Below are 26638 nucleotides of genomic sequence, written 5' to 3' on the forward strand. Positions count from 1 at the left end.
CTTTAGTTTCATAGAGACAGGCATAAACAGGAAGGGAGAGGGAATAAGAGAGATTAGTAAGAGAGCATATTTAAAATGTCTGACCTCAGTTGACATTAGTTATAGATGATATGAGCGGTGAGGATCTAATGACTATTTACTGGATGTCATGGATAGCTGAAGGAACACAGGATGCCTTTCTTGCTATTTTGAGATTATGCTGGGTAAGAGTTTAGTCCTCACACCGCTAAAGTGACATTCACCTTGCAACTGTGAGGAGGGAACACATCCTACAAGTTATTGAAAACTGAATTAAAAATGGAGACCTGTGTGCAAACTGGATCTGGAAAAATTGCTACAGAGCTCCAAATGACTGTTCTACAAAATGAGACATCGGGGGACAGTGACGTTCAAGTGAACGACGAACTTGAAGAGCTTAGCAACAGGTCAACCACTAAATTTTGCACCCCACACAAAAACAACACAGAGAACAACATGAAGTGTCATTATATGACTAGATATGTTATATGACAAGTTATAGTTGAGAAAAGGGTCTGTTATTTCAACAATTCATTGTTGTAGATTGTGATCTAAACAGAATAAAATGTAAATGTCTGTAACATCCAAGGCTGGTTCAAACACAAATAGAACGTCAGAATGTCAAAAGATCTGTCAACTGAGAAACATCTGCCATTACTATGGTAGGGTGACCAGATTTCTCTGAACTAAAACCGGGACACTTTTGTGCGTGATCAAATGTAACGTCAACATGCGACAGGTGAAACTTTTTTTTGTAGCCGTCCTTAAGCCAAAAATTTCATAAATATTGCTGTGTAAATGCACAAATTCTGTGCACTTTCAGTCAGAGATTAGGGCCTGCACTGTCTGACTCCTAAACATTCCTCACCTATTATCTAGCCTATGCATGAAAATTTTTTTTGAAAACGAAACTCAGCCATATTATTTTCTCAACCTTAGTTTGCATTATGTGTGATAACTCTAAACAGCTACTCTTGTCAGATGGCTATTATACATCATTGAAAAGCTTAGAATTCCAGGCTTTCAGTAAAGGTAGGTTTGCCACCTTTTTGGTAACGACCAACCCCTCTGGCTCACGGACTAATTAGGTTATTGAGAATGATGACTTTCTCTTCAGCATTGTCGTAGCGTAACCTGCTAGCCATTAAAACGAGGCAATGAAACAATGTAACGTTGACTGCAAAGATTGTGTAGACTGTTGCGATTGACTGGCACACGATCACACACACACAAATCATACGTTGAACGCTTTATGCTAGTTTCTACATGGGTTTAGGTAGTGATCGGGCTATATTAAAAGCACACTTCAGTAGTGGTTGGTGAAAACCAGGACATATTAGCGTCCCGACAGGCTTTTGTTGGGACTCGGGAGACAACAAGTTGCAAATAATTATTTTGAGCAACAGCCTACGGAATTCTGAACATTGATTCGACTGAACTACCTACTTGATTTTGAGATTATAGCAGAAATGAATTATTCAAAACAGTACTCATTTTTTAAAAATGGTGTCTATGACAATTACATTGAAAAATTTGCAGCAATCATCAGTATTGTTTTCTTATGAAAAGGAATGTTGTCCATTCTTGAGGTACCCTTCATTAAGTCAAGAATTGTTTAAAAACTTCTGATTCCTAAACTTCTAACTTCTAACTACCTAATTAACATAACGTAACATTAGTCTGGCTATCACCATACTAAACTCAATCTTTTCAGATTGAACATTAGTATGGGAAGTCTGCGCTTTATTTCTACTGCACAAGAGACGTGCTCTTTCGGAGGAGGGGCGGGACTGTCGAGCTCTATTGGCATCGTTCAAATCAGTACGACTCTGTACGCTTGGATCAGGGCTGTACGCTAAGCTTTTTCACTAGGAGCACAGGTGCTCCTAAATTAAAAAGTTTAGGAGCACGGAAAAAAAATTAGGAGCACTATGAAATTTCCTTGAAAACCTTCTTGCCTTAAGCAGGATACAGATCATTCACAGCAGTGGCAATCATAGTCTCTGCTCAAACCCTACACACACAGAAAATGGCTTGTCTTGTTTCTATTTCATATTTTGAATTCAGAATTTGTATACATTTTGTTATCAATTTATAGCATTTTAGGATCTGCATAATTACTTATAGCTTAAAATATTCAGTAAACTGAATACTTCATGTTGATTACACTGTAATGATATTACAGGGGTGGTGTGTAGGTCTAATTGAGTGCCTGTCACTTTAAGATGTACGTGAACATAATTAGGTTTCATTCGGTTTTAGGAAAAGAGTCAAGCATAGTTCAAGGATACATCATGTTTTCATTAAATAACTTAAATGTTAAAAAAACGAACAAAGGTAAAGACAAATATTTCTGGTGTAATAGAAAAGATGAGTGTCCACTGTCCAGTAACGTTAACTTCTATGATTTAGGTAGCCTACCATGGCATGGCATCGTGAGTTGTCACTTTTTCCTTGGTCATGTTTAATTGGCTGGGTGCTTAACTTACTCTACCATGACTCGTCTTGGAGTTTGGTAGGCTATAGGCTATCTGTTATATCCAATGAGTGACAACCAGAGCTCAAAATAAAACGTTACAGTATTCTCCTGATAACGTTAGTGGAATGGAATTAATGTGAATGTAACCTCCATACAAAGACGCAGAGTGGCTATATGATGCGCACATTTGTAATGAAAATGTTCCGCCTTTTTAAAGCAGGTGTAGCCTACACCAAATCGTGGTTAAATCCATCATTTAGACAACAGAATCAGTCGGATTTCTCTCATAGAAGTCAACCAGGCCTACAGTATGTCAAATGCAGGCTGGGGTGAAGCTAACACGGTTTCCACACCGTGTTTATCAACCGTGATAATAATAATATTTGAAATGAACACGGTAATTGTAGGCTTTATAGTCAACATTCTTATCATGGTTTGCCGTTTCAACGGTAGGCTAATCGCTACAAAGTCACCAACTGATAACGAACAGATTGAAGAAAAAGAAGAATGGTTTTGGAGTGACATTTCTTGCGTGTGTGAGAGACAGCGAGGTTGATGCTGAAAGCGTGAGTTTCCAGCCAGGAGCAATACTATGAAATTTGCATAGCCTACAGATGCGCGAAAATTGTACTAGCCTATATACTTTGATCCACTTGGTGTGGATTTTTAGGAGCAAAATGCGAATAAAAGAGTTGAATTCAGTACTCGCACCTGTGCTCCCATTTCATATTTTCAATTAGCAATAATATATATTTCCTCGCATTTGCGACGAGGTGCTCGCTGTGTACAGCAGGCCAAGACCCTAAAAAAAACTTTTGATGGCATTTTTTGTTAAAAGTTGGCAACCATGCTAGAAGTTATTAGTAGGGTCTGAGGTTCCAGAATCCAGTGGTTGCCAAAATCATATTTATAATTTAAGGTCAAATTTGAAGGTCAAAAAGTTGGAAACAATAGATTTTAATGGTTTGTCTTTTGGGGGGGCTCTATTTTCATGACATCCTTTTTAAAAGTTAGCAACCATGCTAGAAGTTATTAGTAGGGTCTGAGGTTCCAGAATCCAGTGGTTGCCAACATCATTTGTATAATTTCAGGTCAAATTTGAAGGTCAAAAGGTCGAAAACAATAGATTTCATAGTTCGTCTTTTTGGGGGGCTCTGTTTTCAAGACATCCTTTTTAAAACGTCATTTTTATAATTTAAGGTGTAAAACAGGAAGGGTGTCGCGCCAGTAAATCCAGTCCTGATGGGTGCGTCAGTTCCAAAATTAGTATATTCAGCAGTCAGGAGGAACGGAACTCGCACACCACTGTAGCCGATGCAATTTTTTTTTATTACATTTAAAAAAGTGCTACCCAAAAAGTGCGCGCAGTGCAAAACGTTTTCGGTCCTATTCAGACCATCCTCAATGCAGTAATAATTTAAGGTCAAATTTGAAGGTCAAAAGGTCGAAAACAATAGATTTCATGATTCGTCTTTTTTGGGGGGCTCTATTTTCTTGACATCCTTTTTAAAAAGTTGGCAACCATGCTAGACGTTATTAGTAGGGTCTGAGGTTCCAGAGTCCAGTGGTTGCCAAAATCATATTTATAATTCAATGTCAAATTTGAAGGTCAAAAGGTCAAAAACAATAGATTTTATGGTTAGTCTTTTTGGGGGCTTTATTTTCATGGCATTCTTTTTTGAAAAGTTTGAAAGATTTTTTTGATAAATATTTATTTTTATTGATAAATAATTTGGATATATAGACTTGATATGGCCATTACTCCTTTATGCTATGAATAGCACAAAACGTTCTCTAGAGAATATATTGCTAATGAATAACAAGAATGCTTCTTTATTTCAAGGCAAAATGTCAATGTCAATTCAAATGTCAATTCAGACTGTCTGAATATTTTGTAATATATGCAATGTTTTGCAATGTGCAATTTTGCTGTATTACAAAAAGGCCGTCTCGTCCTGATCATGTTCCATCCCTACATTGTTGAGACATCCATCAGCATCACAACCGCATGCAGGTGTGCAAGGCTGTCCATTCTTAAGGCAAGTGCAGGCATGTGTATGGCACTTGGTTCTACAACCACAAGTTATCAGCTCCAAGCAACTACTTGGAACAGGAGGTTCCTGAGTCACACAACCACCAAGTGTTGGTCTACAACCTTCCAACCACCTGTCTCCTCAGGGATTTCACTAATGGCAGGGTCAGACTATAGGCTACAATGTTTTTTGTCGCTCACAATTGTCGTTTACGATCTACCATGTCACAGTATACGATTTTAGAACCATGAAAACCTCTCCGCGTCTTGGTCAGGAAAGTGGCCACATACACAGAAAGCATCGGTCGCGTCATTACGACTCCCGTCAAATTTCTGACAAGCCAGTCTTTTGGTCGGGCTGTTTTAGAACGTTGTGAATGACAAATCGCAAGTCGTGAAGCATGTCACATTATACGATTCCCTCCGCGTTTGATGTCGTGCCCGATCATTTGAAATCGGATACGGCGCTGTAAACTTGTCGGTCACGACAAATGGCCAAAATCGATATCGTGCAATCTGACCAGGCCATAACATCTACCTTGTCAGATTGCAACCATACCTTTGCCTGGTGATTTGCACATGCAAGATGCAATGACAATTCATCACTTGTTGGAGGAAACATTTCCATTGCCTTTTTGCCTTTCTGAAAAAAGTCATGTCTAGCCCTGTCAATACCCAAAAATGTGCATGGTGCTTTGTACAGATGGCACAAAAACTCCTCAACATAACATTGAGGCCCATCCCGACCAACACCATGTAACCGTTCGGGATGTTGCAAATACACAGTCCAACAAGACTTCTTCCCATGTCCAGCAAATGAGGAGATGAGGAGAGTATCGCAACCAGTTAGGGCATGGAAGCCGAGTACATTATCCACAACTACCCGAGGTAGTTCTCATTGATAAGGTGGACTGGATAGCACTCATATTCCTTGGAAGTCCCACTCATCATCCACACCTTGCAGACTTGGTTTCTAGTGAAGTGAAGAGGCAGAAGGAGGAGATCTGTATCACGGCACTTCACAATGATGTTCTCGTACCCAGCATTAATTACTTCCAACATATGTAGGATGATGCGTGTGTCAGCCTCCTCATGGTTTGCCTGTAGACCATGAATAATTCCACGTGGAAAGTGTGCAATACAGTCTCTACTCTCGGTTTTTATTTCCTTATGATGTCATTATTTTTTGTCATCCGCAAAACTGAAGATTGTTTTATGTAACTTATCACCTAACCGTGTGTTCACATCAGAAGCAACCAGAGTGACGAACGTCATTATTTATCTGCAAATAGGGTGGCCATAGCAAATACGGTGGCAAGGCAAGTTTTATTGATATAGTGCATTTCATACAGGGGAGCTCAATGTGCCTCACATAAAACAAAATAATAAAGCGAAACGAATTGGGTGACCAGATCGAAAAAGTTAAAAGTCTGAATATGCTAATGAACTATGATGTAGCTCGGTGAAAACCAATTGGAATGTACACATTTTCGAATGCCCCAGGCTGACAGGCCAGAGCCGCTCTATGATAAGCTAAATCAAACTTCCCAATATAAAGTCATGAGTGGATAAAACAAATTCATGTCGAATCAGACTCATGTTGACTCTTCTTCAGTGAGCCCGGCGACCTGGTCGCTTCTGATGTGAGTGTTAAAATCGAAATTCTTTTCACATTTACCTATCATTGTGGCAAGAACCTCAGACCCCACTGTTCTAGCATGGTTGGCAACATTTAAAAAGAATGCCATTAAAAAAAACAGGTCCCCAAAAAGACGAACCATAACATTTATTTATTGTTTTTGAGCTGTTGACCTTTAAATTTGACCTTAAATTGTGAACTTAATTTTGGCAACCACTGGATTCTGGAACCTCAGACCCTACTGACAACTTCTAGCATGGTTGCCAACTTTTAAAAAGAATGCTATGAAAATAGAGCCCCCCCAAAAAGATGAACCATAAAATGTATTGTTTTTGAGCTTTTGACCTTCAAATCTGACCTTAAATTCTGAACATGATTTTGGCAACCACTGAATTCTGGAACCTCAGACCCTACTGACAACTTCTAGCATGGTTGCCAACTTTTTAAAAAGGAATGCTATATGAAAATAGAGCCCCCAAAAAAGACGAACCATAAAATGTATTGTTTTTGAGCTTTCGACCTTCAAATTTGACCTTGAATTCTAAATATGATTTTGGCAACCACTGGATCCTGGAACCTCAGACCCTACTGTTCACTTCTAGCATGGTTGCCAACATTTAAAAAAAAAAAGAATGGCATGAAAAAAGAAGTCCCCAAAAAGACAAACCATTACATGTATTTATTGTTTTTGAGGTTCTGACCTTCAAATTTGACCTTAAATTATAAATATGATTTTGGCAACCACTGGATTCTGGAACCTCAGACCCTACTGTTAACTTCTAGCATGGTTGCCAACATTTAAAAAAGAATACCATGAAAAAAAGAGGTCCCCAAAAAGACAATCCATAACATTTATTATTGTTTTTGAGCTTTTGACCTTCAAATTTGACCTTAAATTCTAAATATGACTTTGGCAACCACTGGATTCTGGAACCTCAGACCCTACTGATAACTTCTAGCATGGTTGCCAACTTTTAAAAAGAATTCTATGACAATAGAGCCCCCCAAATAGACAAACCATGAAATGCATTGTTTTTGACCTTTTGACCTTCAAATTTGACCTTAAATTATGAATATGATTTTGGCAACCGCTGGATTCTGGAACCTCAGAGCCCTCTAATAACTTCTAGCATGGTTGCCAACTTTTAACAAAAAATGCCATCAAAAGTGTTTTCTAAGCACATTTCCTGGTGTTGGCCTGCCGACTAATAATCCTTTAACCAATCAGACCAACAATCTGGTGCATCCAACCAAAGGTTCTGGCAGGGAACAGAGGAGATAGATGTGCAAGTTTCCAGCCTGAGCTACCGGGCAAAATCCAAATTCGCCGACAGGTTCACCCAGCCTAACATAACATGACATAAACAAGTCTTGTTCTTATTTTTTTATTATTATTTGGGGTCCAAGCAGTGCAGGTGATTAGTATTGTTTTTCTCCCCCTAAAAATGGTTGTACAGAAAAAACCATAAGGCCCAGAGGCCAATTGTACAAAACATCTGAAGTTAAGATTTCCTTCCATTCTGATTTAAGGTTTCCTTAAAATTAAATTGGTTGCACGAAACGGTAGGTAGGTTGCACGAAACACCTCAAATGTTTTCGCTGAAGTTCGACCCTTAAAGCTTAATTTCTCGTTACATAAGGGATATATTTAAGGGTGTTGCACAGAATACCTTAAATGGTTTCCTTAGTTCAGGAAAAACATTAAGATTTGCTGTATTGAAAAGGATTTTCCAATATGAAAATTCTATAGTTTTCACAAAGATTGTTCAACATTCATTTCTGGGAAAGCTCTTAACACTAGAAGCACCGTGCCGTTCTGACCCACTTATGCCTAGAGGCGCCCCGGTCATTAGACCGCTTTGACGTCCTACTAGAAGCGCCATGCAGGTGTGAACTACTTAAAGCGCGGCTGAGGCGGTCAAAAGACCGCTGAGTCCTCAGACTGGGACGCTGTTACTTACACATAATGATAGCTAGATGGCGCTTCGTGCCCGAATCAAATCGTTTGGTCATAAATTCAGTTTGCACTAAGCCATGTGTCATTCGTGTCAGACCGTGTTGATAGTCTGTGGTTGTTTCATTATGACATAGGCTACAGCACGTTTGAGTTATCTGTTCATTTATTTGTGTTGATTTGTGTTAAAAAAGAGTAAAAACTCTGGAAGAGTTCTCGAACAAACCTTAAACAAACTTGACTTTAACTTTTTCATAGTATTTTATTTTACATTTTGTATGCTACTTAGAAATGTTATTTATAGGCTATTTTAAAACGGAGGCATGTGTTCTGTGATTAGGAGCCTGACCCGACGGAACCGAGGGATGAACAATTTCGACCCAACACCGATGTTGTTGGTTCTCGAGATCCGTAACACCGGCCTGCAGTTTCGGGTTTGGGCAGATAATCTAAGCTCTAAAATGAACTTCCCCAAATTCACTTCTATTCATTTAATAGGTAGCCTATGTTTGTGCAGCCGAGAATGATCACAGACCTGGAACAAAGACGAAGCCTAACCTAGTCTCGTTTCAATAGTAGCCAGGATTTTATGCCGCATTTTACAGGCTACCGCGGCTACTTTCTAAAACAATTTTCATTCATTTAGGGAGAAGCATCTTGTTCCTCGGAGGGAGGGAGATAGAGAGAGCAATAGGCTATGCTGAGCAGGCATAGGCGCGAGAAGTAATTAAAATGGTGAGTGAAAGATGTTTTCCGTTTTGCGAATGTTGTAGGCTATGTTTGCGATGTCTGCTGAAAAGAGCTATATTTTTTCTACATTTTAAGCTAACTTCTATGTGAATTCGTGGTTCAGCATTCAAAAACAAATTTTCTCACACAGTGTGACAGAGCCATGGCCTACTGGTTAAGACTTAGGGCTTTTAATTGGTGGGTTACCAGTTCGATCCCTGACCACTCCATGGCAGAAGTTCCCTTAAGCATGGTATCAAAAAAGTATATTCTATTCTTTTCTATTCACACAACTACACGCACACAGGCGAATTCGAACATTCTGAAACATTCTGCATAATGCGATCAAACATGATTGCGTATTCTTCCACGAGTTGCCTAAACAGCCAGCATACTGCTCTGCCTCACAAATCAAACAACTAATAGGCCTAGCCTACTAAAAGATGCAGGGGGAAGGGTGATGTCCTAAGTGAACTGGTTAGACGAGTGTATGGGGGAGGGGGAATGATAGCCCTGCTAATTGCTCTTCTATTGAATGCCTCCATGTGCAAAGGTTTCAAATAGGCTATGTTTGCAATGGATAGCAGATATTTTGTACATCAGCCCAGTTGATTAGTTCTAGATTGGATTTCTTTCGGCACCGTTCTCATCACGTTAAACCAGCAAAGCATAGCAACGTTGTTGCTATGGGTAAACAAAACTAGTTTTCTGTGTGCTGTCTGGAACTAGCCTAATTTGCTAACTGATGTAATATTGTTTTTAAGTAGCAGCTAGCCTAGTTTGGTTTTTGTGACTGCAACTCAATACAGTTGGGTGTCATGAATAATTTTCTGATAACTCGTCGACTTTGCAGAACTATAGCCTGTAGCTCAGTTTGAATGCAGTAGTTCTACGTGGCGAGAGACGGTTCATAAAGCAACTAGACAATCTTTGACGTGGCTAGCTTACCCTTGAACGTTGCTTTCTCATTTTTTGCGCTGTCCATGAACGTTAGTAAATCCACTAACTGCTAAGCCAAGTAAGACACCAGGGCTAACTTATATTCTCATTTAAACCTCTCAAATTGTTTTTAACAGAAACTCAACACAGTTATGCACAGGTGCAACTGGCCAGTGGCCATGCATCTGGAACCAAATTTGGTGGGCATGTGTGTTATTGCTATAGTTATTCAGAGACAGAACTCTGGCCTCGGGTGTGGCTTACGGACTCTATAGCGCCACCTAGTGCATTGTCTGTTGTGGTTGACACATACATTCACGAAAACTAACCAAATTTGATGGGCTTGTGAGTTATTCCTATTGCTAGTCAGAGACAGAGCTCTGGCCTAGGATGTGGCTTAGGAACTCTATAACGCCACGTAGAGCGTTGTTTGTTGTGGTTGACACAAACATTCACAAAAATGAACCAAATTTGGTGGGCTTGTGTGTTATTGCTGTCGCTAGTCAAAGACAGAGCTCTGGCCTCGGGTGTGGCTTAGGGACTCTATAGCGCCACCTATCGCATTGTCTATTGTGGTTGATACATCCACAAAAATGAACCACATTTGGTGGGCATGTGTGTTATTGCTACTGCTAGTCAGGGATAGAGCTCTGGCCGAGGGTGTGGCTTAGGGACTCTATAGCACCACCTAGCACATTGTCTATTATGGTTGACACATTCACGAAAATGAACCAAATTTGGTGGGCTTGTGTGTTATTGCTACAGCTAGTCAGGGATAGAGCTCTGGGCTAGGGTGTGGCTTAGGGACTCTATAGCGCCACCTAGTGTGTGACCTGTTGTGGTTGACATATACATTCACGAAAATGAATCAAATTTGGTGAGCTTGTGTGTTATTACTGCCGCAAGTCAGAAACAGAGCTCTGGCCTAGGGTGTGGCTTAGGCACTCTATAGCTCCACCTATCGCATTGTCTTTTGTGGTTGTTACATCCAGGAAAATGAACCACATTTGGTGGGCATGTGTGTTACTGCTACTGCTAGACAGGGATAGAGCTATGGCCTAGGATGTGGCTTAGGGACTCTATAGCGCCACCTAGCACATTGTCTATTATGGTTGACACATTCACGAAAATGAACCACATTTGGTGGGCATGTGTGTTATTGCTACAGCAATTCAGGGATAGAGCAGGCCTAAGGTGTGGCTTAGAGACTCTTTAGCGCCACCTAGCACATTATCTATTATTGTTGACACATACATTCATGACAATTAGGTACACTTGTGTGTTATTGCTGCCACTAGTCATAGACAGAGCTCTGGCCTTGGGTGTGGCTTTGGGACTCTATAGCGTCACCTAGCTTGTTGTCTGTTGTGGTTGACACATACATTGATGAAAATTAACCAAATTTGGTGGGCATGTGTGTTGCTCATGCACATGCCCACCAACAACTACGTCTTGCTTTGTTAGATTCTGCAAATGTCAAGGGTCCGCACCGCAGGTGCTCGGGCCCGCCATCACCGCTTGCGGCTATATTTAGGGCTTGAGCACCGAGGTGCGGCCGCTGTAGCAGCGGCTGCACCGTAGGTGCAAGGCCCTATTGTTTCTGCTCAGATTATTATTATTCTTCTTCCGTCTTACCTGTTTGGCCTTTTTTCACCAACTTGGCATGCTCTAAAACTCTTGTAATTTGGCAGCCATTTGTAGAATTACATTTGAAACTCAGAGACAGAGCTCTGGCCACGGGTGTGGCTCAGGGACTCTATAGCGCCACCTAGCGCGGTTTCTGTTGTGTTTGACACATACATGTACGAAAATACACCAAATTTGGTGGGCATATGTATTGTATTAATCTGAACAACTTTTACATTTAAATGATATAGTAAATTTTAGAAAAATTTGAGTTATGATTATGATTATGATTTTTGCACATCACGTATTTTGAAACACTTCTCCTAGACGGTTTATCGAAATCATGTCATATAAGCACTTAAATGATCTTGAGGGGTTGCCCGAGAGGAATTATATCGAAATGGCGAAGGTTTGAATTATGGCGTTTTATTAAGAAACAGGAAGTTTGTGTTAAAGGCAGACAAAAGGTTATGAATTGGATGTAATTTGGCAGCTACATGTGGAATTGCTTCTGCTAGTCAGAGACAGAGCTCTGGCCTAAGGTGTGGCTTTGGGACTCTATAGCGCCACCTAGCAGCACGTTATCTGTTGTGGTTGACACAAACATTCACGAAAATGAACCAAATTTGGTGGACTTGTGTGTTATCGCTATGGCTAGTCAGAGACAGAGCTTTGGCATAGGGTGTGGCGTAGGGACTCTATAGCGCCACCTAGTGCGTTGTCTGTTGTGGTTGACACAAACATTCACGAAAATTAACCAAATTTGGTGGGCTTGTGTGTTATTGCTATCGGTAGTCAAAGGCAGAGCTCTGGCCTAGAGTGTGGCTTAGGGACTCTAGAGCGCCACCTAATGCATTGGCTGTTGTGGTTGACACGTACATTCACCAAAATGAACCAAATTTGGTGGGCATGTGTGTTATTACTAAAGTTATTCAGAGACAGAGCTCTGGCCTCGGGTGTGGCTTAGGGACTCTATAGCGCCACCTAGTGCATTGTCTGTTGTGGTTGACACATACATTCACGAATATGAACCAAATTTGGTGGGCTTGTGCGTTATTGCTATCGATAGTCAGAGACAGAGCTCTGGCCTAGGGTGTGGCTTAGGGACTCTATAGCGCCACCTAGCGCATTGTCTGTTGTGGTTGACACGTACATTCACCCAAATGAACCAAATTTGGTGGGCATGTGTGTTATTGCTATAGTTATTCAGAGACAGAGTTCTGGCCTCGGGTGTGGCTTAGGGACTCTATAGCGCCACCTAGTGCATTGTCTGTTGTGGTTTACACATACATTCACAAAAATGAACCAAATTTGGTCAGCATATGTGTTATTGCTATAGCTATTCAGAGACAGCGCTCTGGCCAAGGGTGTCTTATGGACTGTATAGCGCCACCTAGCGCATTGTCTGTTGTGGTTGACACATTCACGAAAATGAACCAAATTTGGTGGGCTTGTGCGTTATTGCTATCGATAGTCAGAGATAGAGCTCTGGCCTAGGGTGTGGCTTAGGGACTCTATAGCGCCACCTAGCGTGTTGTCTGTTGTGGTTGACACATACATTCAGGAAAATTGACCAAATTTGGTAGGCATGTGTGTTGCTCATGCACATGCCTACTAACACGCACATGTTGCTTTGTTAGATTCCGAAATGTCACAGGTCTCCGCACCACAGGTGCTCGGGCCTGCCATCGCCGCTTGCGGCTATATTTAGGGCCCGAGCACCGAGGTGCGGCCACTGAAGTGCAGACATTCATGAAAATGAACCAAATTTTTTGAGCTTGTGTGTTATTGCTATCGCTAGTCAGAGACAGAGCTTTGGCCTAGGGTGTGGCTTAGGGACTCTACAGCGCCACCTAGCGCATTGTCTGTTGTGGTTGACACGTACATTCACGAAAATGAACCAAATTTGGTGGGCATGTGTTTTGCTATAGCTATTCAGAAACAAAGCTCTGGCCTAGGGTGTGGCTTAGGGACCCTATGCGTCACCTAGCGCATTGTCTGTTGTGGTTGATACATTCACGAAAATGAACCACATTTGGTGGGCATGTGTGTTATTGCTACAGCTAGTCAGGGATAGAGCTCTGGCCTAGGGTGTGGCTTAGGGACTCTATAGCACCACCTAGCACATTGTCTATCATGGTTGAAACATTCACGAAAATGAACCACATTTGGTGGGTATGTGTGTTTTTGCTACAGCTAGTCAGGGATAGAGCTCTGGCCTAGGGTGTGGCTTAGAGACTCTATAGCGCCACTTAGCACATTGTCTATTATTGTTGACACATACATTCATGACAATTAGGTACGCTTGTGTTATTGTTGCCACTAGTCATAGACAGAGCTCTGGCCTTGGGTGTGGCTTTGGGACTCTATAGCGTCACCTAGCTTGTTGTCTGTTGTGGTTGACACATACATTGATGAAAATTCACCAAATTTGGTGGGCATGTGTGTTGCTCATGCACATGCCCACCAACAAGTACGTGTTGCTTTGTTAGATTCCGCAAATGTCAAGGGTCTGCACCGCAGGTGCTCGGGCCCGCCATCGCCGCTTGCGGCTATATTTATTATTATTATTATAGTGGAATCCTGTTACGCTCCATGTTTGGCCTTTTTTCACCAACTTGGCATGCTCTAAAACTCTTGTAATTGGCTGCTACATGTGGAATTGGTAAGGCTACTCAGAACCAGAGTTCTGGCCTAGGGTGTGGCTCAGGGACAGTATAGCGCCACCTAGCGCGTTGTCTGTTGTGATAAATCATATCACTTGATAAATCATATTTAGCCTACATTAACACGCACTGCTTCTTTGTATCTACTTTCCATCTCCCTCTCCCTCTTTTTTTTTTAAACCGGACCGTCAGAAAATTTCTAACTGTATATGCGCAAAGGATTGTGGGTTATTTCTTCACTCCGAGGATCCATCGATGCATCCTCCAAAATTCTCAGAAATTCTCAGAACGAAGGACTCAGTACTTGCTAGAATTTGAAAGCATCCTTGACTTTGGAACAGTGCTTGACGAAATTTGATGACATAACATCCTTGAAAAAGTGGCTTGGAAGGACCAATCCTTAACTTTGAGAAACACCCTGTGTATGTTATTCCTAAAGGTATTCTGAACATATCCTGAAAAATTCAGCTTGTTACTAATTTGTTCCGGGTTTGACTCTATTTTGAGCTAATGCTCTTGGACTATTAATGGAATAACGTACAAAACTGGGTTAAAACAACACAATTTTAACCCAACCACTTAGACAGGTCATTTGCTCAACTTTTTGGGCCTAGTTTTCTGTCAAAGTTTTCTCAATGGATTCCTGGTCAGAACCCCTATTGAAACAGATTAAGACTTGGGGCATGTTAAATTTTGTCCAAAAATTCAAGATGGCCGCCGTATGGGCAATTCCATATCAGTTGGAACAGGTCCGACACCATGGTCCTCAGTTTTTCCTGATTTTTGGTCAAAATGTTCCTCCATGTCTCATTAGAGGAAAACCAAAATTTTAGCTTGGTATCTTGTTTAGTTTCTGAGATATGGCTCTTCAAATGTGGATAGACGTGTCCTAAAAAAAGGCTGAAAATGCCTGTATTTAATGAGCACCACTTTTTTTTAAACCCCTCTCCTGTCTTAAGCCTACCATATTATTTTCTAAAAATTTGAACACTGGGGCAGTACCCCGTTTAGTTGTCCAATATCACAAAGGAATTATAGTCCTTCCCACCATTGAAGACTTATTCATCGAAACAAACCCATATTTTTTTTAAAGCAATGAAAAACAAAAAACCTGTTTTTGTTCTCTTATGGTCATGAATGGATAGCACTCACATTTTTAAAACTTTACATATATATAGTCCATGAGTAAGAGAACATGTTGAAAAAAAATTGAGATGGTAAGTTTTCGTATTTCGAGGCTATGGGCCTTCAAAGATGGCCAAAATGATGTTTTTTCCGAAAAATGCCAATTTCATTGCCTTTTTTCAAGGACAAGATGAAATGCAAATCCAACATTTCTTTTTTCCTGCAATAGTATGCCACTTTGTAGACCATGTGAATGTGGTAGATCCGACCTGTCCATTTTAATATCCCCTCAGTACATGTCTGAAGTTAGAGAAAATGAACAATTGTCTTGGCTGAAGGAGGTGTTGGTTTGATTTTTATGATCCTCCTAGAAGGACATTATGGGGTTTAACCCCATTTTTTATGTTTGAGGGATCAGATTGCCATCCTGTAAACAGGATAACAATTTTATATCCCATTTTTACTCTTTATTGATCCCTTAGAATATGTCCAAAAGTTGTCAAAAATGAAAAAGGCGACTAAATTGAGGGGCTTAAAATGGCCAAGTGGATCAAGTTACACAAGGCTAAAAATGTAATATAAGACAGATGAGATACTGAGGGAGAACACTGTGAAATGTATAACCCCTGTTACGATGGCCTTTGAACCCACTGTGTTAACTGAGGGGGCTAAAAACCACCAACCACCGATCCGGTGGTCTCCAACTTTTTCATATCTCTTGATAGAAAATTTGAGACTTGAAACTCATACATGTTGTTCATCTCTTCAAAGCGGCTTTTTGAGACCATCCATGACTTCCTGTGATAACCGGAAGTTGGTTTAAAACAGGAAGTACACTTTAAAAAGGCTGTATCTCTGGGAAAAACAAAAAACAAAAAAGCTGTTGAGGCCTACACTTTTTGGTTAAGTTAAACCCTAAGGGCGATTTTTTTTTATGTCATACAAAGTGGGTACCACTCAACTCCAAATGGTCTGAAACATACTCCTACACAATCTCTCAAACCATGATTTTGGCCTCAACACTTTGGCCCCAACAGCTTTTTGTTTTTCTTCCCCAGAGATAGCCTACAGCCTTTTTAAAGTTTACTTTCTGTTTTAAACCAACTTCCAGTTATCACAGGAAGTCATGGATGGTCTCAAAAAAACGCATATATGAGTTTTAAGTCTCTTAAGTATAAATGTTCTATCAAGAGATATGAAAAAGTTGGAGACCACCGGATCGGTGGTTGGTGGTTTTTAGCCCCCTCAGTTAACACAGTGGGTTCAAAGGCCATCGTAACAGGGGTTATACATTTCACAGTGTTCTCCCTCAGTATCTCATCTGTCTTATATTACATTTTTAGCCTTGTGTAACTTGATCCACTTGGCCATTTTAAGCCCCTCAATTTAGTCGCCTTTTTCATTTTTGACAACTTTTGGACATATTCTAAGGGATCAATAAAGAGTAAAAATGGGATATAAAATTGTTATCCTGTTTACAGGATGGCAATCTGATCCCTCAAACATAAAAAATGGGGTTAAACCCCATAATGTCCTTCTAGGAGGTTCATAAAAATCAAACCAACACCTCCTTCAGCCAAGACAATTTTTCATTTTCTCTAACTTCAGACATGTACTGAGGGGATATTAAAATGGACAGGTCGGATCTACCACATTCACATGGTCTACAAAGTGGCATACTATTGCAGGAAAAAAGAAATGTTGGATTTGCATTTCATCTTGTCCTTGAAAAAAGGCATTGAAATTGGCATTTTTCGGAAAAAACATCATTTTGGCCATCTTTGAAGGCCCATAGCCTCGAAATACGAAAACTTACCATCTAAATTTTTTTTCAACATGTTCTCTTACTCATGGACTATATATATGTAAAGTTTTAAAAATGTGAGTGCTATCCATTCATGACCATAAGAGAACAAAAACAGGTTTTTTGTTTTTCATTGCTTTAAAAGAAATATGGGTTTGTTTCGATGAATAAGTCTTCAATGGTGGGAAGGACTATAATTCCTTTGTGATATTGGACAACTAAACAGGGTACTGCCCCAGTGTTTACATTTTTAGAAAATAATATGGTAGGCTTAAGACAGGAGAGGGGTTTAAAAAAAAGTGGTGCTCATTAAATACAGGCATTTTCAGCCTTTTTTTAGGACACGTCTATCCACATTTGAAGAGCCATATCTCAGAAACTAAACAAGATACCAAGCTAAAATTTTGGTTTTCCTCTAATGAGACATGGAGGAACATTTTGACCAAAAATCAGGAAAAACTGAGGACCATGGTGTCGGACCTGTTCCAACTGATATGGAATTGCCCATACGGCGGCCATCTTGAATTTTTGGACAAAATTTAACATGCCCCAAGTCTTAATCTGTTTCAATAGGGGTTCTGACCAGGAATCCATTGAGAAAACTTTGACAGAAAACTAGGCCCAAAAAGTTGAGCAAATGACCTGTCTAACTGGGTAAATAGTGGTCGCACCCAAGTTGGGTTATTCACAGGGTTATCTTAACACAGCAAATTGGGTTGTGCAGTCAACCCAGTTGAAAGTCCAACCCAAACATTGGGTTATTGTAACCAAATTGTCAGGTTAATCCAACATAATTGTTGGGTGCCTTGTTCAACCTACTGTGGCATTTATGTTATTTTCACCCTCATTGCTGGGTTACATTGACCTAACTTGTGAGTTATATGTCTTAAAAATATAATAATAATAATGCTAATAATAATAATAATGACAATAATAATAATAATAATAATCAATCAAACAGTCACCATCATCTTCTTTTCCAAGTCTTGTTTGCAAATTATGAATGTTACAACCTCCTTAATTTCCTTCGGGATAAATAAAGTATCTCTATCTGTCTACTGTTTTCAAATCCATTCTATACCTTAACATCTATTCTGACCTGTGTGCGAAATATCCTATTAAAAAGTAAAGAAGTTAACAACTACACATATGTGATTTAATGGGTCAAGATTATCTAGGCTAAATGATCTAAATTGAACAGGTAATCTAACTGGAACAAATATGCAAAGAAACAAAAATGAGTTAGACAGAATAATTTATTTTATTACAACAAACCTAAAAACATGTGCTCCTTTCAATTAGGTCTATGAGGGCATCCATCATCTGATTCAAAGTCAGGCTGCCAGACCTGAAATAGAAAAATGAGAACACTGCATTAAATACTGTTAACAATTCAATTTCAGCAAAACTATTAGACCAGGAATTGATGTAGCCTAGAAATATATTGAAAATCAACCCAGCAGACTGCATTGTCTTTTTTCCAAAGTCCCTCGATAGGCTTTTACTGCAAGTGTTTCCAGCACACATTCAGTAAGATAACAAGCATTTGTCATAGGTTAATACTGCGTTCATGCAGCTCGGAACCTCGGAAATTTCTGACCTCCGATAGCGGAAAAATGACATGAACGCTAGGTCGGGTGGGATTTTTTCCTCGGAGACTCGTGCGGAAGTTTTGTGCCCCGAGGTGTCCGACTTGACGTCACTATCATATTCTCCAACCACGACGGCCTCCCTTGCAACAACACAAGAGGTGAATTTCACTGTCATTACGAATAGGCAAGGTAATTTGTCACTAAATTAACAACACAGACAGAAACACTCGCCCAAGACAATTTCCTTCTTGCTCAACCATACTAAGCAGTTGTAATAACGTATTTATGCGTTTCCTGTATTTATTTTCCGAACTGATCTCATGAACACAATTTTTTCGGAGGTCGGGACTTTTTAAAGGCAGGTCCTCCGAGGTTCCGAGCTGCATGAACGCAGTGTAAGTCCATTAACCGAACTAGCCAGCTATGCTAACAAACTGATGCAACATAAGGGCAGTAGGCTAGCAACTTGACTACAAGCTAACCGTTTTTTTTTTACTTTGCTTAAACTTAACGTTGTGTTGTACCTTAACTTTATTTCCCTCTGTCTACTTACACTAACGTCAGTAGTGTTATCGAAGTGGTTGTCATTCACTAGAATAACACTATGAAGTTTGTAATGTGACGTTAGCTAATTCGCTAGTGTTGTGTTAGCTCGCTAGCTTCATTAGCTCTGTAATAATAGTGGGTGAATTTTCTCCAAATTTGAGCAGTAATCTTACACTATTAGGCTTGAAATGATGACAAATACCTACAGATTACGACAGATACTGCCAAAAATCTTCACAACTCCAGAGAGAAGTAATGACATACTGTTAAATTTCCACGTGTCTCATTCACTTCAATGTAACAAGGTTTGAGCTAACTATCAAGGTGACTGAAGTTGGATTCTCAGGAAAAACAGGCTACTGACGCAACTTTCCGAGTCTCTGGATTGATTTCACATTGGTAGGCTATGTTGAAAAACTAAATTAAATGCAGCTACATACCTTACAAATTGCCTTCATCTCTGTATGTTGACAGTTAGCCTACTGCAGGACCCAGGACCGTTGAGGGAGAAATTATTTTTTGAAATCCCAAACAACCAAACTGCAGTGTTATTGACACCCAGTCACTGGGTAATTTTAACAACCCACAACGAAACTGCAGTGTTATTGACACCCAGTCACTGGGTAATTTTAACAACCCACAGCCTGGGTTAAAAAAACAACCCAACTTTAGGTAAAATAACCCAAGAAAATGAACCAACGTTTTTAACTCAGTGATTGGGTTGAGAAAATAACCCAGTGTTTTTTAGAGTGTATTAATAATCATACCAGATGTGTTAACATGTGTATGATCTTCCCCATTTGTATTTTTTAAACATATTTGCAGCTGAATATTGAACAATGATCAGCTTTAAAACAAGTATGTGTGTGGTAGAAATCAGGCTTGTGCAAAATTCAGAATTGAATTGAGAATGACTCCTAAATTCCAATTCAATTCTTGAGTTTGAATTGAATTTGAATTGAGGTCAAAAACAGGATGCAGAATTACAATTCGAATTTGAATTAAGGGAAGTAGAATTGAAATTCAATGAAATTCAAATCAATTCATATACAGTGCCTATAGAAAGTTATCATACCCTTTTGAAATAGTTACTTTTTTTGTCTTACAGCCTGAAATCAAAACCCATTTTAAAAAAAAATCTTTTCCAGTTTTATTTACAAATGTAGCTGTACAACATCAAAATAATGAAAAAAAAGTAAACAGTTCTGAAAATTAATAAAAAATGAAAAACTAGAATAACAGGGTTGGAAAAGTCATCATACCCCTTACGCAGGTTTTCCTTAAGAATTTTGGTGTACTTGGCAGCATCCATTTTCCCTTCTATCCTGACCAATTGCCCAGTCCCCGCTGAAGAGAAACATCCCCAAAACATAATGTTGCCCCCACCATGCTTCAAAGTAGGTATGGTGTGTTTTGGGTGTGTTTGGGTGTGTATACTGTGTTTGGTTAGCGCCTGGAGCTCAGTCCAAAAACTTCAATCTTAGTCTCCAAAAAGTTTGATCTTAGTCTCATCTGACCATATAAGCTTTTTCCACATGGTAGCAGAATATTCCAGATGTGTTTTTGCACTGAACTCCAAGCGCAATGTTTGGCGAAAACCAACACAGTACACCACCCAAAACACACCATACCTAGTGTGAAGCATGGTGGGGGCAACATTATGTTGTGGGGATGTTTCTTTTCAGCGGGAACTGGGCAATTGGTCAGGATAGAAGGGAAAATGGATGCTGCCAAGTACACCCACATTCTTAAGGAAAACCTGCGTCCCTCTCCTAGACAGCTGAGGATGGGGAGGTCATTCGCCTTCCAACACGACAATAATCCTAAACATACTGCCAAAAGAACAAAGCAGTGGCTTAAGGATAGGATGGTGAATATCCTTGAGTGGCAAAGTCAGAGCCCTGACTTAAATACTATAGAAAATATGTGGATTGACTTGAAGAGAGCAGTCCATCGCCATTCCCTACAGAATTTGACTAAAGTTTAACATTTCTGTATGGAAAATTGGGCAAATATTCCCCTATCTAGGTGTGCAAAGCTATAATAGAGACATATCCAAACAGATTGATGGCTGTAATGAAAGCAAAAGGAAGCTTTACAAAGTATTAAGTCAGGGGTATGATTACTTTTCCAACCCTGTTATTCTAGTTTTTCATTTTTTATTAATTTTCAGAACTGTTTACTTTTTTTTCATTATTTTGATGTTGTACAGCTAAATTTGTTAATAAAACTGGAAAAGATTTTTTTTTTAAATGGGTTTTGATTTCAGGCTGTAAGACAAAAAAAGTAACTATTTCAAAAGGGTATGATGACTTTCTATAGGCACTGTACATAATATAAGGGTACGCTGCAAATTATTTGATTCTTATCAAGATAAAAAAAAATAGATTAGAAGTGTTAGATCATTTATATTGTTTGAAGCGTGAATTTCTTACTTTACGTAAGTGTTCAACTTTACACTATCTTAAATCAAGCACATCTTTTTTTTGTCTCAAATAGGCATGAAATCTTAAAATTAGGTAAATACTGTTAAAATGAGATCTTTTACATCTCTCCCTCAAATTCTCATCAAAATAAAGCTTGTTTTAAGATTAAGTGACAAGAAAATTTGACTTAATTTAAGATGACATTTAAGATTTAAGATATCATCTTAAAACAGCAGTTTATGCTTATAACAACTTATGTAACAAGTTTAAATATACGTAATCTAGATTTGTCACAAGCTGTGGTACTGTGGCGCAACAGGTTACAGCATTAGTACCTTGTACTCGTCCAACTACCCACGGGGACCCATTTCGAATCTCACCTGCGGTCATATCCGAATCTCTCCCCAACTCTTTCACTCACCTACCCGCTTCCTGTCTATCTTCATTGTCCTATCTGAATAAAGGCAAAAAGTCCAGAAAATATTCTTCCAAAAAAAAAGGAATATAATCTAAGGCTGTTTAAATTTAAGTAACCTCATTTTACAACCAGCATTTTATGCTTATATTAAGTATATTTTACTTATTTTGGGGATGTAAAAATTATATTTATAAGTAATCTTAAAAACAGCAATTTCAGCTTATGTTAAGTTTCCAAATACCTCTGTAGACATGCTTATTGCTAGATAATTTCTTGTCAAGTGAAATTATCTTGCTGCATGGACAGAAAATTTCACTTGTTTTGAGTACTTTTACCTCAGATTTAGTGTTTTTATCTTGTTTTTAGACACCCTTTTTTGCAGTGTTTAACAATTAAGTTTCACAAAATGTCAGATATGATCTCAAGAAACACACAATTTATAATTGAAAACAGTAATCAATTACATTTCCAATGTAATTTTCCCTGAACTGAATGTATGTGAGATTCAACACATTCTTCCTGTTGTGACATGTGAATTTGTTTTGAATTGCCATGAATTGAATTCCACTTCCTGTCATTCCAATTCCAATTCCAATTCAACTTCCTGTGGGGTGGGGCCAATTCAATTCAAATTCCAACTCATGAATTGAATGGAGGCAAATTCTAAAATTCAGAATTGTGCACAAGCCTGGTAGAAATACAAAGCAAATTCCATTAATTAATGAATCCACTTTTAGGTTTTATGAAGATTTTACAGTGTTTACCCTTTCTCACCAGTTTAAGGGAAGTGATCCAAGACCAGACTGTACAGCCTAAACTTCAGTGTTTGATGATGGACCCCACCTTCTCCATGGTAACTGTTCAAAGAGAGGACAGTGGCATCATGTGGGAAACAGCTTTCAGTCACTGCTCCAACCCGTGGACATCAAGGGCCAGCAGCAGAGGTTGCAAAGTTTTCTCTAACAAAACAGAGTGTTGTAAAATACCAAAATCTACAAATGCAGGGAAAATAACATTTATCATGGATGAGGTTCACACTCTTAGGAAGAAAAAGGACAAAGAACAGATGAGCGAAAGTGAGCATGTAGTAGCTTCTCGGAACTTGCATGAGCTGACTGATAGACCAGCAATGGTGGAGGTTTCCATGCCCAATATGAAAGATGTGCAGAACAAACAGGTAACAATAAGAGATCCAAGAAAGGAAAAAGAGCAACGCTTATTTCGCCTTGTCTCTGAGGGATCTGAAATACTCAACATCGTGGTGCCAGCCAAAGTGGCCACTGTTGATGAAGAGGAGAGCAAAAAGCTGAAGGACAACCTAACCTACATTGAAGAGTCACATGTACAACCAGTAGATATAGAGGGACGTGCAAATTGTCCTGACATGGTCATTCCTGAGCCAGAACCACAACAAACTGATACACAAACCCAAGAAAAGGAATTACAAGATATTGTACCCGTTTTGCCTTTCAAATTACCAAATAAAAGGCCAGTTATTGATAGTGATTATTTTGACATGTTCACACTGTTGGATGGGAATTCTTCAGGGGTATCTGACAAGAAAGAAGACAAGCACCATCAACCACACAATATGGCTATTAAATGTTTCAAATCTATTCCAGTCAAGCCAGTCATGAAAACCGAAGTCACTCCCCATCTCAAAGAGGATATTATATCCTCTGGTGAAATTGTCAGTGAGCTTCTGGACGAAGTGTTTTATGGAGGCACAGAGAAACGTAACCATTCCCAGTCAGGGGAGGGGTGCCAATGGAACAAAGATGAACTCTCCAAGTTTATAGAAAAGGAAAGTGGCTGTGTCTTATTTAGTAATGAAGACACAGTTCTCACTCCTATCTTTCTCTCCCAAGGGCCACCAAAAATTAATGACCCTTCCCTACTAGAGGAGCCTAAAGCAATGGCATTCTTATACACAGATCTGTATGAGGATGCTCTTGGAACTAAGAAGAAAGAAGAGGATACAGTCAGTGTGACCTCTGAGAAATCCTTCCATAGCAAAGACTCAGAATCAGATTCCAACTGTTACCTTGAAAAGTTTGTTCTGAAAGATGAGACTCCGTTAGTTGAAATGATTGAGGCAACAACAGGTGCTGCCAAAACAGATGGGTTCAGGATGTGGTCCGAAGAGATGTTTGAGTTAGCTAGATTAAACCAAATTGGAAATGAACCTGAGAATGACCCTGAAGAGGATGTTACAGATTTCTTTCGGAACAGTGCCAGTTCCTCCCCTTGTGAAGATGTTAAACAACCAAATTTATCATTAGACGAAAATATAGAAATTAAATGTCGTCGAGTGATATTTGAGGATGAAATTCCACAGAAACATCAAAAGGAGAATAAATCTGAACAAGCACCAGGATCAACACAAGTAAACCTGAACAAGCAGAAGAGTCAAGAAAAAAATAATTCCATTGAAACAGCTCTTGAAGGGACTGACATGACAGAAAAACTCATCACTGACAAATTATCTCTTGAAGATGACGCACATGAAATAACCTATAAACAAGAAATCACTGGTATAGATGCCTTCGAAAGTCACAAAACTAGCATGGCACTTGAAATGCCACTGACACTGGCTGAACAGCAAGCCACAGGCTTGTCTCCAAGGTGCATTCTAGGACTAAGCTCGCTGGAACCTGCTGACCCAGAGGAGGATATGGCAGAGGAGGAATTCATGGAGGAGTGCATAGAGGGTGACAGGACAGAGGTGGAAACAGCCCTCTACACAGAAGAAGAAAGACATATGAGGACTCCGCCTATGACTGGAGATGATACAAATGTGCCCCCAGACAATGACTCTTCTGACCATGAAGCCGCACGTTAAACTGAGGGAGAGGAAGGTTGAAATGAGCCTAATATACGGACAGAAATTTAGATGGCCTCTTCTGTGAAAATTAAATAACACGGGTGGAAGAGACTGAAAATCAGAAGGGAATGTGTCAGAATATCAGCAACCCTGATCCATATGAAGTACCATGGACATAATCAGGGGTCCAGATAGTGAAATAAAGCTTCCATTCCGAGTTGGGAAATTTTCCTGTCATTTCTTTTTGTTCTTAAGACAATTCTATACCAAACTATATGCCACAAGTCTGACGACATGTCTGAAGTCAAATTAAAACATGATTTCTAACCAGATTTATTAAGGTAATTCAAGTTTCAAAATTTCAAGTTATCACATTTGCACACATGCACTTTTCCTAAAATGTACATCCCTTTGCTTAAAGCCCGTGCGCCAAGTTAAATTTGTAATTATGATTAACACAAAATATATAGGGGAAATACATGTTTGACAAGTCGATGTATTGTTTTGTATGTTTTTCGACACATAAAGGCACAATATAAGATGATAAAGTTCGTTATTTTCAGTACCTACATAAAACTCCCCCTACCCGCAAACGAATCGGTTGACGTCATAAGAGTGACTCCTGCAGGTCCCTGAGGGAAATGGCGGGTTGCTCAGGCTTACAGCTGTTAGGCCTACCTGTCGTCAAATAACTCCGCCATGACCCAACTAATTTTATCATCGAAAACTTCCTCATAAAAGTCCAATCATAAGCTTTCCAGTGGTATGATTGGTTAAGGGATTTGTGTGAATCAAGAGTTAAGGTCTTCTTCAGCTGAAGGAAAAGCAGCAAGAAGCAATCACATTCACCTCACGTCGTCTGAAGGAGAAAATGCGGGATCAACAGAGATTGGATAAGTATTTTATGAGGTTATTAGTTGTTATCCATGTTATTACTTCATAATAATTTTTTGAAACGTATTATTTGTAATTATCCTAAGTTATTTTTACCGGTAGGACCGTGTGTGCTATGCCTCATGTGTGGTCAGACTGGTGGTGTTCACTCACATCCGTTTTGTCGAGCTGCTAATAGGTATTTTATTGTCAAATAAACATGTTATTCCGTCGAAATATGTGGCACAATTTCAATTTGCTTGTGAGCTAACCTAGCTAGCAGTTTTTGGGTGTGTGTTTTGCTCGTGCAGTCGGTTCACTTAAGTGGCATTGGTGGCATCAGGGACCACAACGAAATTGCAACTCTCTCACTGTTAATCGAGGTGAGCAAACTAATCACTGAAGTTATGGTAAGATCCCTCATCTAATGTCATAACATGCCTGGCTGTTGAAATTGGGACGTACAGCTCGCTAATAGCAACAGAAGCAAGCTACGTCTAGTGCACGTTTGCATATGTTACAAGTCCCGGTCAGGACCGTGGCAACAAATAATAAATATTCCTGTAAGACAGGAGAAAAGAAATGAGGAGCAGACAGACACCGATGTTAGTGTTTAGTCACGAAGTTGCTTCTGCTTTATTAAATAACAATCAATCAATAAAATATACTTTGAATCCTCAATGACTCTTATAAAGCCCCAATACAAGCGTATTATGGTGTGACATGTCAATACAAATACAATTCCATTCATACATTACATTACATTCACCCATAACTAACATCCATATCAATACTGATAAAATACCACAAGTTAAATTACTTTTACAATACTAATCATGTTTACATCAATGAATAAAAGGCTACTTTGCTTGAACTGTGCAATATTAAATGGCTATACCATTACTTTAAATGGAAACTGTATGTGTAGCTGCCTGGCAGACCACTGAC

At 39.4% G+C, this 26638-nt stretch overlaps 1 protein-coding gene across 1 annotated transcript; it reads left to right on the forward strand.

Moving 5' to 3' along the window:
* Positions 1-258: 258 nt before the first annotated feature.
* Positions 259-25021, forward strand: si:ch1073-398f15.1 (cardiomyopathy-associated protein 5). The gene is made up of 2 exons (XM_062554051.1): positions 259-425; positions 22771-25021. Exons 1-2 carry the CDS (start codon positions 298-300, stop codon positions 24833-24835), a joined length of 2193 nt encoding a protein of 730 aa, XP_062410035.1. The 5' UTR covers positions 259-297; the 3' UTR covers positions 24836-25021.
* The last annotated feature ends 1617 nt before the right edge of the window (positions 25022-26638 follow it).

The sequence above is a fragment of the Sardina pilchardus genome, chromosome 14, assembly GCF_963854185.1.
Source record: "Sardina pilchardus chromosome 14, fSarPil1.1, whole genome shotgun sequence".
Lineage (NCBI taxonomy): Eukaryota > Metazoa > Chordata > Actinopteri > Clupeiformes > Clupeidae > Sardina > Sardina pilchardus.

Excerpts from the sequence above, each read along its gene's own strand:
- si:ch1073-398f15.1 (XM_062554051.1), top strand. The coding sequence starts at position 298 with ATGGAGACCTGTGTGCAAACTGGATCTGGAAAAATTGCTACAGAGCTC. Across the intron at positions 426-22,770 it reads CTTGAAGAGCTTAGCAACAG|TTTAAGGGAAGTGATCCAAG; the intron begins GTCAACCACTAA and ends CTTTCTCACCAG.